Source organism: Chaetura pelagica, unplaced genomic scaffold (assembly GCF_000747805.2).
Source record: "Chaetura pelagica isolate M959 unplaced genomic scaffold, ChaPel_1.0 scaffold115, whole genome shotgun sequence".
In the NCBI taxonomy this organism is placed as follows: domain Eukaryota; kingdom Metazoa; phylum Chordata; class Aves; order Apodiformes; family Apodidae; genus Chaetura; species Chaetura pelagica.
This window is the reverse complement of record NW_009953761.1, coordinates 2896805-2911390: the sequence shown is the minus strand read 5'-3', so window position 1 is coordinate 2911390 and position 14586 is coordinate 2896805. Positions and strand designations below refer to the sequence as shown.

The following is a 14586-nucleotide window of genomic DNA, read 5'->3' as shown; positions in this document are numbered from 1 at the left end:
GGGGGGGGATTTGAGCTGGTTGGGTGGCAGGAGAGGCACAGGCTGGAAACTTCTTGCGAGGTCGATAAAGAGGTCTTTAAGGAGATCTGTAGGGTTTTTTTCCATGCTTTAAAAAAAAAAAAAAAAAAAACAACCAAAAAACTCAAACCCAAACTCATTATCTTTACTGGCTGTTTGGATGGAGCCTCCTGGAAGCACATTTAGTAACGAACATGAAACGTACCTTTGAGAAAACAGTCACTACATTGATTTCTGCTTGCAAACCCTCAGCGAACTGAAACCCCAACCAGTCCCCAGGGGTTCACATCCTGGGCAAACTCCAGCTCCCAGGACAAAAAACGCATTGAAATGTGTAAACTCCTTTTCCACATCATCTGCATTCTTGGTCCGTTTTCTACCTGGACCCTCAAGTGTGTAATGCTGTATTTAACCCATTAACAGGGCCCATGAATTCACTCTGGTGGATTGCATGGTAGTGCAACCACATAGGCATTTATAGTTAGCAGCTGTGGAGCAACTTTTAAAGTAGTAAGTTTTATGACTTACATTTTCTGGGGTACATGAAAAACCATGCATGGAAAGAACAAAACTGTGAAGCTGCTGATCAGTTTAAGAATCAAACTTCAGAGCATTAAAGCATGCTAATATATAAACTTCTCTTTCTGTTTGCATCAGATTAGGGTTTAAATAAATATTTGAAACATGGTGGTGCACATGTGAATTAACTTGCTCCATAAGTGCATTCGGTATCCTTGGATTTACTTTGGAAGAAGTTTTGTACTGGGCTCCAGCCACACGCCAGTCCCTGTCAAGGAGAGCCTTGTTTGAATCCCAGCAACCAGAGCAGAGGTTCCCTGGTGAGATGCACCTCTGCACGTAGGAATCATTCAGATAATCAGAAAGAAAGTAGAGGGTTTTACACCAAAAAGACAGGACACGTTGCTGACCTCCAGCACTGTAAGAGCCATCTGCTCCTCCAGGCTGTTGAAAAGGGAGAGGGGCCTGAACCAGGTCAGTGTGCAGGGAATGGGTACAGTGCACTGAGCTCTGGGGGGGCACCTGCAGAGTACAGGACAAAGTTTCCTTTTTATTGGTTGCTCATGTCATCTAAATTCTGGTTTGCAAGATGTGTCACATTCATAGCTGTCATTAAGCTTCTAAGTTGATCTCCAGGTAAGGACTCTGGGAAAGTTTGGAGTTATTTTTCCAAGCTGCCTTCAAACTCAGAAAGCTACACTTGACTTGCAAATGTAAAATTTATACCTAGGGTAATTAAAAAAAAATAAATCATGCAATTAAAAATTTATTTTTAATCTTTAAATTCTTCCATAACTGACAGTCTCAACAATAGCTCCCTATCAGGGGCGACCATGTACATTGGTCTGGTTTTATGGACCATGTTCAACAGGAGTCCCAGACAGCAGAGAATATGGGACTGAATCTGTGTAACTGAGGAACCATAAATCTTCAGCACCTTAGACTCTCCTGAGCGAAGGTGAGGGAAGAAGAAATTTGTCTCTAGCTGTCAGTATAAATGTTTCATTAAAATGCTGTAAGGCTTTTTAAAGACCAAAAGTAAACTGCTTGTGCAGCACTTTTAGCTGAGCTGCACAAGAGAATTGCAAAAACCCCTCCACGAATTGTGGTTCTCCAGTAAATACAAACCACGCTGCAGCTTTCCCCTTTGAAAACAGGATAACAGCAAATACGCTGACAAGGGAAACAGGAGACTATACAACTTCACATCCAATTTAAACAAAGTTCACAACCATTACAAGCTGGGAAGCATGTCCATATTCAAGAGAAACCTGTTTTCTTGTGCCTCAGCAGAACATCCCAAAAGATAAATAGGGGTTGGCCTCCTTTGGAGCAGGGTGTTCACTCTTGCTCTCCTTTGGGAATTGTGCCAACATATGGAGCGATTCCTAAAACATGACCTAGAAAAAGGGTTGTAAGTTGGAATGGGCCTGGATGTGGGTTCACTTCACACTGTTTTTTAAGTAAAACTGAATAGTTCCTGGAGGATGGACCTCAGGAGGTCTGTAATCCTAACTGCTGCTCAGAGCAGGACAGCTGTGGGTTCAGAGCTGGTTGCTGTGGGCTTTATCCAGTTGCACCTTGAGAACTTCCAGGAATGCAGACTGCACAAGCTCTCTTGGCAACCTGCCCCACTGCTGTCCTACCCCACTGGTGAGGTGTTGCAGTAGTGTGGTGATGGTTGTTGAAAGGGTTATCAAATGCCTACAGAAATAAAATTTAGGAGCTGAAGAGGGGTATGACAGTCAGATGGACCCATTGCCTGATGCAGAGCAAGGCAATAAGCAACTACTGACATGTGCTACTGCCCTTTTATTGATTCCAGGTGTACAATGTTCACTATACAATGAGCATTAATGGAAAAATACAAGATGGATCAATGGAAATAGATGCTGCAAACAACTTGGAGACATTCAAAACAGGAAGCGGGAGTGAGGAGGCTGTTGAAGTTCATGATTTTCAGATTGTAAGTACCATCACCCTTGGCCTTCATGTAACACACTCCAGTGCTGGACTCCAGGGAGACCCTGCCCTGCCCGACTTCTCTGCCCCAGTAAGTCTCAGGTTCCAGCCTCCAGCTGTCCACATAAACACCCTTGCTCTCTCAGCTTGCTTTCACAATGAGACAGGCAGCTTCCCCCAAAACAAAGTCTGAGTGCCTTTTGGGGATAGGCTGCGCCAGCTCCCACTCCAGGAAGCAGTATGGATTAGCCTGCCTCAGGTTTGGCTCCCAGTAACACTTTGCAGTTTCAAACCATTGAACAGAACTGCAGCATGTGCCCTTGGGGTCTCGCTAGGAAAACGTTCTAGCAGGTTACGATGCAGCCCTTGCGTGATTTTATATGATTTAAACTGGAAAACCCACCTCCACCTCCCCAAAACATCACCATTTTAAGAGCATAGGGCCAACGCAATAAGCCAAGTATACGCCGAGGAGAGACCACTGCCTGCTGGACCCAGGCAGCTTGCTCTGCCCTGATATCAAGCATGGGAGCTGATCTCCATGGCTCGGCCTGGGTTCATCCCCAGACGGGAGGATGGAGGCATTGAGGATAGGTTATGCATCTGTGCACCAAATGCCCAGGGCTGGGCCACTTGGGCTGGCAGCAAACACACTTGGGTAACCCAGCAACTTGGCTGTGACTGCTTAGCACAGAGACTGAAACTCAGCAGAGCTCAGCAGCTTGGTTAGAGTGGTTCACTGAGCTGTACCACCTTGGAGCTACTAAAGGCACATCCATGCAAAGTTGCAGAAACCTACTTACAGAGCTCAGATCCCACAATTAACATTATTCGTGCAAATTAACATTTGTCCAAAGTGCTCAACTTCAGAGCTAACTCCTCTGTAAGTCAAAGAAGCACCTAAAGGTGTTGCTGTCAGGAAAACTTGCCCAGGGCTTCTGCAGCAGCCACCTTTCCCTTGTTGAATCTAGAAATTCAGCTCCTTGGCTTCTCAAGGAAATACAAACAAATCCATGCCAGGAAACCCAGGACCCCACCTTTCCTGACAACTGTGGTTCAGCCTTTATGAAACTCTCACTAATATCACCATAGCAACTTCATTAGCAGCTGAATAAGAGCACCCACAATGAGCTCTTCTTGTTTGCCTTCACCATGCCACATCTGCACAAAACCACCAGCCCACTGGAGAGATACTGACTTCTCATTGCCTCCAGGTGTGCTGCTGGTCAGCTACTGCCTGTCACAGCTGGGTCAGAAATTGGCCCCCAACACCAACCAGCTAAAGGCACCTCCCAAGGGATGGTGCCCACTTGTCACAACAGAGGGCCAGGGCCAGGCTCAGCAAGAGCAAAGCGATGCTGCCAGTTGGGTTTTCAGCCAGCAACACACATGAAAGAGAAAGAAATTGATGAGATGTACTTCCAACAGCCAAGTATTTACATTAGCAACTTTGGATTGACTGGCTTCTCTCCAACAATTGCATGGTTGGTGAAGACTTGGATTTGGCAATTCCTAGGACACTCAGTGCACCACGAAGTCTCATTCCCTTCTGCACTCCTCTCTGCACAGCCATCCCCTCTCTCACTGCTTCAGAATCGTCATGTTGTTTTGATGGGTGTCTGCCCAACTGCACAGGATTTGCAGGCACATAGGATGAGAGTCTGGTGCCTCAGTACTGTCCATCTCAAACTGTACTAGATGTCTGTGGTATCCATGATGCCCATTTAGGACAGGTGAGAGGGGTCATGAGGACACCCAAGGCCTGGCAACTGACTGCTAGGCAGAAAACCAGTATCTCTCAAACAGCACAAAATCTTTATTTAGGAGGTCAAATGGAGCTCACACAACCCTATGAAAGCCATGCAAACTTTGCAGTGTACAACAAGCTATCTAAAGTCATAATGTAGAATAGAACACTTCCATGGGTATTCGAGACACCTACAGCAGAAACACAGAATATATAGACAAGCAAGGTTCACCTGACCAAGGTGCTAGTACACAGCTGGCAGATACAACCCCAGACTTGGAGGAGACCTGCAGCCCTCTGGAGCTGCCAGGATACCCATCTCTTGCTTACAGCTAGACATCCATGGTTTAGGCAACTGCATTTCAGCCTCGTAGGCCAGATAAAGGAAGTCCCACACAGAGATTTCTGCACCAAATTGCCTGTCACGAGCTTCCCCTTGCTGTCACAGCCACTTACATGTACAAATTGAAACAAGCTGCCCCCATGTTTTTGCAAATCCGTGTCATATGGGTACTGGCACCACCAGCTAACACCATTTCAAGTCTGCCCACGTTAGGTGCTAAGTTACAGTTCAAATTGTGTCAACTAATTCCTTAACAGAGCTACTCCAAGCAGTCTACAGTGCACTTGGAAGCACTTACATAAAACACCTCCATCTTTCAGAAACTGAGCAAAAACTTCCAGACCCATTTAAATGACCAAAATCATAAAGCTAAAACGATGAGGGAAGAGTGTTTCATTGCATCTGGTTTTAAGTAAGATTTTACTTCAGACTAAAAAACTCAGTGGCAGTTTTAGCAGAGCTTGAGTGCTTTCCTGGGGTCAGTGGGGGGCTGGAGGGCTGCACACAACCCTCTGCCTTCTGCATTTTCAGGGCATAACTGGAATCCGTTTTGCTGAAGGGGAAAAGTGTTACATCAAAGCTCAGCCAAAAGCTCACGTTCCTGAAGTTGATGTTATGACTAAAGCGAGTCTCTCATCTGAGCTGGTAAGGGGTAATTTCTTTTATTTTCGTTTGTTTTTTGCCAAACCAAATCTTTGTATAGAGAGGGTCTCCAAGAAATATTTAAATATAAATAAAAACATTTGAAAAACACTGTGGATAGTGATGACAGGGTCATTGAGGGTACTTTAGGGCAGGATAGCTAAGGGTTCATTGACTGCAAGGGGCCCCTGAAGAGTAAGAGCAAGATTGGGTCAGAGGTGTCATTGTGTCCAGAGGTATCAGAAGAGGTTGCAGACTGGAGAGGAGGGGGAAGCCCCAGACCAATGCCTAGTAAATCCATAGGAGACCTCAGTGACAAGAGTATCTGCTTGAGATCAGGCCATGCACAAGGCTGGATGGGAGAGCGTGGAGGAAACAGCTGCTTTAGTAAATGCAAAGAGGGATTGTGGCAGATCCCAGCACATTTCTATCACCACTCTTGAGCAGAAGCAGGGACTCCATCACTCAAGTCCTCCAAAATGATCAGTAAAGGGGAATTGTGGAAAAATGACTGCAAAATTTCAGCTAACTCAGAAGAAATAATGTTTTTTAAAAATTAAGAATTTGCCTTCTTAGATAACAACAGAATTCATTTTAGGACATTGTGTTGACTAGATTTAATGGAAACTGCATTGCAACCACCACAAAAGCTGCAGTTCTTGCCCAGATACCACCAACCCTCCCCCTTCCCTCACATTTGTAAAACGGCCTGTCAATTTTGGTGTGCAAAGCCTGAGTTTCCCAGAGCTCAGACCTCCAAACACATCATTCACAAAGGAGTGGCTCTGGTGAGTTGATCGTGGCTGAGCCTGGATGCTGGCAGAGGCTCAGCTGCTGACAGGAGAGCACAGGAGATCCCTTTCCTTGGGTTTGCTCCACTCCCGAGAAAATAAAAGCAGGGAGAGAGGTTCCATTAAGGCTGCACCTTTCTGCAATAGTGCTGAGATTGCAGAACATCTGCTTTAAAATGAAGGGGAAAAAAAGGTCTAAATGAAGTCAGCAAGGCACCAGTAATGTTACAAAGTCCCCGGAAGCTGGTGGGATTTTCCCTATAGAATTATTTGGTTGGGAAAGACCTTTTAAGATCATCAAGTCCAAGTGTTAACCTAGTGCACTGCCAAGTCTACCACTAAACCATGTCCCTAAGCACATCTACGCATCTTTTAAATATCTATAGGGATGGGGAAGAGATCTTGCCTAAATTACAGACAGAGACCTAGATCTTTCCCACCTTGCTTTATTTTAAAGGCAGGCTGATATTCTTGACTTCACTAGCACTGGTGCCTGAAGACAAGGTTTCAATTTTTCATCTTTTCATAAGAATAAAGTCAAAGTCCCAAAGAAATAATCCTAAAATAGCCAAGAAGTTATTTGTAATATTCTACATGTCTACAGTAAACATCTTTCCTTGTCCTGTTCTCCATGCATCTTCTCCAAAGATGCACCCCCAACACAACTGCCGCAATAAATTAAATGCACTAAGGCCAAAACGAGCAGCTGACAGTGCTACTGTTGGGATATTAACCTTTCCCTGTTGCCCAGTTTTCCAGGTTAGAGGTACGATGGGAATGGCAGAGCAGTAATTTATTTTTCTAGAGCAAGTCCCTCTCTGATACACATGTATGTAGGAGAAAGCATGCATGTCCTTTTCTTACAGATCATATTGTAACCAACACGGCCTATAAAAATGGCTGATTAAAAGAAGCTTTTCTAGATACCCAAACTCTTGACTGCTGCTCACAAGTTGGGATCATCTAAACAGAAACAAAGGATATTTTTATTTCTGAAAACTATATTCAGATATTCCTGATGCAAATAAAAGCTTAAGTGGGAGAATGTAACTAAAGAGCACTTCTCACTAGACAGACTGGAGTGCAAACTTAAATGACTTGAGACCTACAAAAGAAATAAACACATTAAAGGAACAACAACTCAATGGAATAAATTGATCTAGTCAGTTATGTAACAAGTTTCAATGACTTTTATGGAAGCAATTTAGAATTTTAACTTTGAAATCATACTGGTTTTCATGATTCAAAAGTTGCTCTTCTTTTAATATTTTGCTATTGCTATAAAATACTTACACATTTTATGTAAAATAATACTTTGAACTAACAACTTTCAAGAATCAGTCACTAGCATTTTCCTACATTACTTTGAAGATATGAACCAAAAACCTGCAGGGTACACTTCAAAAAGGCAGGCTCCTTCAACTCACACTTCAAGCTTTTGGTCAATTGAATTGCTTTTACCACACGAGACCTTTAATCAGACTGATCACATTGATTTAACACTGGAAGGCGGAGGAGTTCTCAAGCTATAATCCTCTCTAAAGCTTCAGAACAAGATTCTCTCCTCCAGCCCCCATCCCACTGTAAATAGAGACGTTATCTTGGAAGTACATCAAATGAGAATGGGGCATGATAAAAATTAAGGTCTTGTTTGTAGCTGGCATATTTCATTGCCATTTTGCTGATGGTTGTAAATCTTCACAGCTTCCACCACCTGCAAATTGGGCACTTTGGGCTGATCTCTGACACCTAGTCCTTGTACATGTGGCAAAAACCTTCCGAGAGAGAGACAGGTGAAATCTTAGCCCCAGCAAAGCTGACAGTAGTTTTGCCATTCAATTCAGTGGTGGTAACCTTTGTACTGAGCCCAAAGCCTAAGCAATCTGTTCACATTCATGAAATATAAGGATGCTGGGTATTAGCTGCAGCCTGTGATGATACAGTTTGATGCTCAAGAATTAACAGCAAGCAGGGATGACTGCTCATGAGCAGCAAAGCATTTATGCTCTTCTATTTGCAGGAAGATGAAATCATGCCTGTGAGATTTGACGAAAACTCCCTTATCTGGGTGGCTGCAGATGAGCCTATCAAGCATAACAGTTTCCTAAGCCCCAAAATTTTAGAGCTCTGTGGGGATCTTCCAATTTTCTGGCTGCGACCAACATATCCCAAAGGTAACACTTCTTTAAAAGTATGTTATACCTCCTGCCATCTAAATGCCCTCCCCAGATCAGGTTTGCCACCAAGATTTGCACATCTGGGAAACCAGGGTCCTTTCCTCCCTTGCCCAGCCTGTCTTCCCAAGCCATTATGGGTTGGTGCTGAGACTGTAGATTTAGAGTTTATCTGCATTTACTAGACATTATCCATACTTGTATTTCCTTAGACAATACATACAATCCATGTGGGTGACTTACTGAGATGAAACATTCCCAGAGAGGTCAGCCTCCTTCTACAGAAGGCTTAAACTAGGCCCCAGAATGTTTAGGTAGCTGACACCAAGTAGCAGGGACACTATACCTGATCAAGATTAATGATTAATTGGGGAATATCAAGCTCCTGATTTGGGACCATAGCCTGTCCCATTTCCTACTGTGCTTCTCCAGATGATTTCAGTGGAGTGGAAGGATGAGGTGCTTTACCTCTGCAACTGGTGAATGAAGTTTGTGAGGTCCTGGGGGCAATCCCTGGATTGAAGTACAAAAGCAAAGGTGTTCTGGAGACACCAGAGAGACAGCAACTTCTCCAGGTGACTTCCAGGCCTGGGAGGAAAGTAGAGGGTTGGAAAGATTTACTCTTCCTTGGTCCAATTAATATTAGAATGCTCAAAGAGGGAGAGGGGAAAGAAAAAGAAAAAAAACAAAAAAAGAAAAATAAAAAAGGAATTAGCATTGTAGAGCACCTGTGGATCCAAACTGCCAATATTTTCCACTTTTTTCATGATCTTGCATATCTTACTGGACAACAAAGGAGCAACATGAAAGCTGTCCAGAATCTGTTTCACCAGGTTCACCAGCTGCCCCTGGGAGAGGGCACCAGGTTTGTCCCAAAAACACTTAAATAAAGAGATGTATGACTGGTCTTGCTAGTGCTGGCAACTGCTGCTGAGTTAACATTAGTGACAACACAGTGGGTCAAAAAGCACCTTCTCACACCAATTTTGCTTCAATGGGAGGAAGGTTGGGGGAAGGCAATCTCACACCCCTTTGGATGGACACTGGCTGCAGATACAGTACAGGAAGGTGAGCAGCTCCCATGGGGATGCTCATCAAGTTTGCTACCAGATGGTTTAATCTTTCCCTCTGCCCTTCACCGCCCCCTCTTTCTTTTTGATATTTAAAGAAACCACTGAAACCTTAGATAATGGTTGCACTGAAGGAGGGTTATCCTCCCATGATTATTTCTTCAGATATCCAAAGGAGAGAAATGAAGAGAAACAAACGCCAGACAGAATCAAACTTTGATACAGAAGACATGGAAGCTGCTGCTGAAGTGAACACCAGATTGTCCACCATGCAGCTGACTCAAGAGCTTGATCACCAATCTAATGAAACCAGGCCAATGGCACAAGATACGGATCAAACACTTAATCCAGACAACCCATATAATGTAAGTATTTGCTCTGTAACCTTCTTTCAGAGCCCAAGACTGTTGTAGATAGGTAGTAATGGTGATGTGGGGCTCATATTTTTTTTTTTTCTGTTAAATTTGTGCAGTCTTTGCCTATTCAGTTTTTCTCTGAAATTACAGACTTGTAAAACACCTAAGAAGCTCAAAAAGCTCTTCCCTCAGCCTCCTCCTTCCTCCCTCATTCCAGTTTTCAGTAGACTTTAGTCTGAAACAAGCATGAGTGCTTGAGGCCAAAAGGTTAAGGCAGGTTGATGCTGAGTTGCTTTTCAGGTCTTCCAGGTTCATATGGAAGCAGCACAAGTGAGATCTGACAAGGATGGCATCTTCTGAAAAACTATAGCTGGTCTTGGTCAGACAGCTGAAACCCATCATTTACTGATAATGTAAAGGGAGAGTCCACTAGCTAGAAACATACCTTGCCATCAAATAGAAATCAGTATCAGAAGTGACTACTTCAGAAGAAAGCAGCAGTGAGATAAGGGTGAGGCCAAATAAATCTATTTTCTCAGCCTTTTTGCTGTCAGGGTGAATAGCCCTAGTCTAGCAAGCAATTCACAGAGGAGAACCTGTTTAGAGAGGCAGCAGGAGGTGGAGGTTGAATATGGCAAAACGTGTTCTCACTCTTGGAGATGAAGCAGCCCACAGACAGAGCCTAGGAGCTCCCCTCCTGTGTCCCAACACCTTTGCTGCACTGTGGGAATACTGACTGTACAGTAGGCACCTTCCAGTCTACTGCACCAGCGCCAGACAATTTACACCCACCATTTGGTGCAGCAGGAGTAAGTCATTTTAATACAGCACTGTCACAAGATAAATGCCTCCTGCTTTGGAAGTAAGTTCCAGCTTTGACTTGACATTTATGCAACAGCAGGAGATCATTATACTGTGACAGCGTTCTGCTGAGTTGACATCCCTTAATTAAAGTTAAATTAATCACTCCAAATAAAGTGGATCTCAATCGACTCTCTCACGAGGTCAGTGAAACAGCAGCAGCACTGGAATGTGACTTCTCCTCACAGCTACTAACTGACCACATCCATGGGATCTGAGCTGCCCTGTCTCCCAGAGGGCAGTGACACAACACAGGGCAGTGGCACAACTGCCACAGGTCCCTTCTTCCAGCCAGAGTGTCCCTGGGTCAAACAGAGAACACCCAGTCAGATTCAGTCACTAGACTTGGTGACCCAGGCTGTCTGGGGAAGTGGTTGAACCACCATCCCTGGAGACATCTAAAAAGACAGATGTGGTGCCAAGGGACAGGATTTAGTGGTGGATGTGGCAGAGTTAGGGTAGTGGTTGGACTTTATGATCTGGAAGGTCTTTTCCAACCAGACTGATACTGTGATACTTCCCTCAGGCTGCAGGGCAGGATTTGCCTTCACGGAGTTGTTGTATAGATGCTACATCCAAGCTTTGTTTAGAGATCAATTCATTTGATTCAAAAGGACCATTACACTGTAGGTCCTTCATGTAGGATAAAATGAATCTTCTTTAGAGCTGTTTCTCTTCACCCACTGTAAGTGGAGTCTGGACCATCAGCTCAGGTGTAGAAGCTCACATTGCAGGTGTCTGAATTTAAGGGAGAATCCTGCCTAAGGAATCAACACCCTCCTTCTCTCAGGGCTAGGAATGGGTCACAGGGAGCCCAAACAACACTGAGCTGTCATTAGTGACCTGTACAAGTCCAGATAAGTGACAGGACTTTTCTGTGACTCACCTCTTTGACAGGCTGCAAGTTTCAGGAATGAAAAACGTTCATCTAAGTGTTATTTCTGGCATTTGCTCTGCTTCTGCTTTTCTTGAAGTAACACAAATGGGCAAAGGACAAATCAGTTTCAAAAAGCAGAATATCCAGGTTCCTTTTTTTTTTCCCCCAGAAAAGAGGAAATATTTTGACAGGTGAAGGCAGTAGCAAGAGCCTGCTTTTACATATTTTATGCATGCCTTGCTCCGTGTTACTCCTTACTGTCAGATGCAAAACAGGCAGGATTCCCACTGTCCACAATGCCCCTAAGTGTGGCAGAGGTGGGGAAACAGACTGAAATACAAGGAAGAAATACTCAAGACAACTGCAAGGTTACTGGGAATGCTGTAAAAAGCATAAAAATACAAAAATTAAACCAAACCACTAAAAACACAGCATACATGTCAGACATCATCATCTATATAGAAAGACCCAGATAAATGTCTTGAAATCTTCTCCATTACTAATATTAAAACTTGGGAGTTTATTACTGCTGGATGTCTTGCAAGGACTGCAGAAGAAAGATCATTACCTTAGAACTCCTTGTTTCTCTCCGTTTTATACAGGTGATTGTGCCGCTTCTATACTTCTACCAAATAGAGCAAGGCAAAACAAAAGAAGATGAAACAATGAAGCAAAATGCAGGGTCAGTTAGTGTGAGTTCTGTTAACATCAGCAGGACTGAGATTTCGGATTCTACCCATTATAGGGTTAATAAGTGTATTCTAAATTCTCTCAGAATGAGAGCACTGGGATGACATTTAATATTTTACATTTCAGCAACTGGAAGGTGAAGGGATGACTTTTGACCCCATGCTGGATCACCTAGGTGTGTGCTGCATTGAATGCAGACGAAGTTACACGCAGTGCCAGAGAATTTGTGAGCCTCTCCTGGGCTACTACCCATGGCCTTACAACTACCAAGGCTGTCGTACTGCCTGCAGAATCATCATGCCCTGCAGCTGGTGGGTTGCTCGTATCATGGGGGTTGTGTGAGAAAAAGCCATCAGAGCCTTGACAAAGCAAGCAGGAATGCAACGACGACAAACTGGTAAAAAAAGACTACAGCCAAAGCAGCAGTAGCAGCCCTGGATTTTAAAATCAAAGTGTGTGCTGCTGCACCAAAAGCAAGGCCAGATATTCTAACGGTAAATAAACATCTCAAGTTAATATCCCATTAGCTTTGCAAATGACGAGGGCATACTAACACTGAATTCAAAACCTAAGACATCTCAAAGAAAGACAATCCTAGACTTTGCTGACAAACTGGTTTAGCAGTCCAGAAGCTTGCTCATAAATCCAAATTCAGCCTTTCATAACAAAACACTCTCTTTCCAAGCTACATGTGAAAATTTACGTCCAATTAGGCAACGAGCTCGCCTCGTACGCTTGGAAGTACCTTTCATCCATGTAGCTTACTTAAATAAATCTCAAGTTAAGTTGCTCCCCGTTGCTATTCATACCGAGTTGCTAGGTCATTATGAATGGTTATAAACCAATTACAGCATACCTTTCCCACAAAGCTGCTCCAGGGGACACGGGAAAGCTCACATTGTGCTAAATCGGAAACAAACGGCAGGAAAAGGGTCTGCGGAAGGGAACTCGCGTAGCGCGGAATCAAAACCCTCTGCACATCCCAACATCAAAGAGGCCCCAGCATCTTGTATCCATGATACCACTGTAGTGTCTAACAAGTATCTGCTATCCAGCTACTACAGCAGAAGTATTTACATGCAGTTGCAGACCAAAGAGTCTCGAGATTCTTCAGAATCCACAGCAGCCACTGTATTTATAAATCCTTGAACTAGACACTTTTGACACAAGATTACAACCCCTCTTTATTCCACATGGAGAGCAGCCATTCATGCTAGCTCTTCTAGCTTTTCTGAAGTTAACCTCCATTCCTGACCAGAGAAACTGGTTGCCAGAAAGGGGAAAATAAAAAAAGTAAAAAAAAAAAAAAGTATTTCTAACCTTACCCTTTTTGCTTAGGCAAACTCTGCAATTATTAGGATTGATCCTATTACATATTAAATCTCTAAGGAAGGTACTAAGTTGAAACAATCACAAAGATGGAATGACTTAGGGTTTCCAGCCTTGAAAAACAGATAAAGGTACTACACTGCCTTCATCCATACTATATATACATCTTGAACTCTCCCACTGAGTTTATGAAGCCATCTACATGAGCTTTCTACACAGAACAGTCCAAGTATTTTTTTAAAGTTTACTTTCTGGAGCATTCATTTTGTGATTAAACGGCTCTCGAGAGGTTGCAAGCCTCGTAATGGCATTAACACTGCGTGACACACAGAAAAGAGGAATTAATTTGACATAATCATGGCTTAAAGAAAATAAAGACAACCTCATGTGAAAAGCTAAACTGCGTATCTAAAAAGCAAAGTGTTAAGTGAGAATAAGATGAGAATAGAATTCAGTATTTTGTTCTATTGTAGCTTTTTTAAATATAACCTTCACCTTCCCTTAATCTGAAGAACAGACTTGCTTTGAAATATTTAAATTAAAAACTTCTTAAAGTGGGATTTCAAGGCCTGTTAAATTTGAGTTTCTGCTTTTTAAAATGAAAACAACCTTGATCATTATGTTGTTTTAGAAGTATGTCGTTCATATGCTTAGAAAAGTTGCGTTTTCCTTTTTTTAAACTGCAGATTAAACAAATACATTTAAAAACAGCAATGGCTTTCTGGGCTTTTTTCCATGTAGAAAGTGTAATAGCACCTTGTACAGGTTCAAGAACTGTCTGGAGAGGAAAACAAGGGGATCACCAAGTGAAACACTGAAGGCAAAGAGATGGAAATGTGACTCTATACAAGCTAAACTGTTGCTCTCTTTTGCATATAAGGCCATCTTGAAGCAATCCATGATCTGCTTCTCCCTGTGTCCCCCCCAGGTTTTTACCTGCTGGAGAGTAGTGTAGGTGAAAGAGACCTGGGGGTCCTGGTAGACAGGAGGATGACCATGAGCCAGCAATGTGCCCTTGTGGCCAAGAAGGCCAATGGCATCCTGGGGTGTATTAGAAAGGGTGTGGTTAGTAGGTCAAGAGAGGTTCTCCTCCCCCTCTATTCTGCATTGGTGAGGCCACATCTGGAGTATTGTGTCCAGTTCTGGGCCCCTCAGTTCAAAAAGGACAGGGAACTGCTCGAAAGAGTCCAGCGCAGAGCTACGAAGA

General features: G+C 43.4%; 1 protein-coding gene across 1 annotated transcript in view; it reads left to right on the top strand.

The window, feature by feature from the left end:
* The window catches only part of LECT1 (leukocyte cell derived chemotaxin 1), a 13408-nt gene extending 1016 nt beyond the window's left edge, over nucleotides 1-12392 (top strand). Inside the window, exons 2-7 of the mRNA XM_010000877.1 lie at nucleotides 442-472; nucleotides 2363-2503; nucleotides 5121-5234; nucleotides 8043-8196; nucleotides 9432-9631; nucleotides 12177-12392. Coding sequence (XP_009999179.1) covers nucleotides 442-472; nucleotides 2363-2503; nucleotides 5121-5234; nucleotides 8043-8196; nucleotides 9432-9631; nucleotides 12177-12392 — 856 coding nt within the window. The remainder of the gene's footprint in view (nucleotides 1-441; nucleotides 473-2362; nucleotides 2504-5120; nucleotides 5235-8042; nucleotides 8197-9431; nucleotides 9632-12176) is intronic.
* The last annotated feature ends 2194 nt before the right edge of the window (nucleotides 12393-14586 follow it).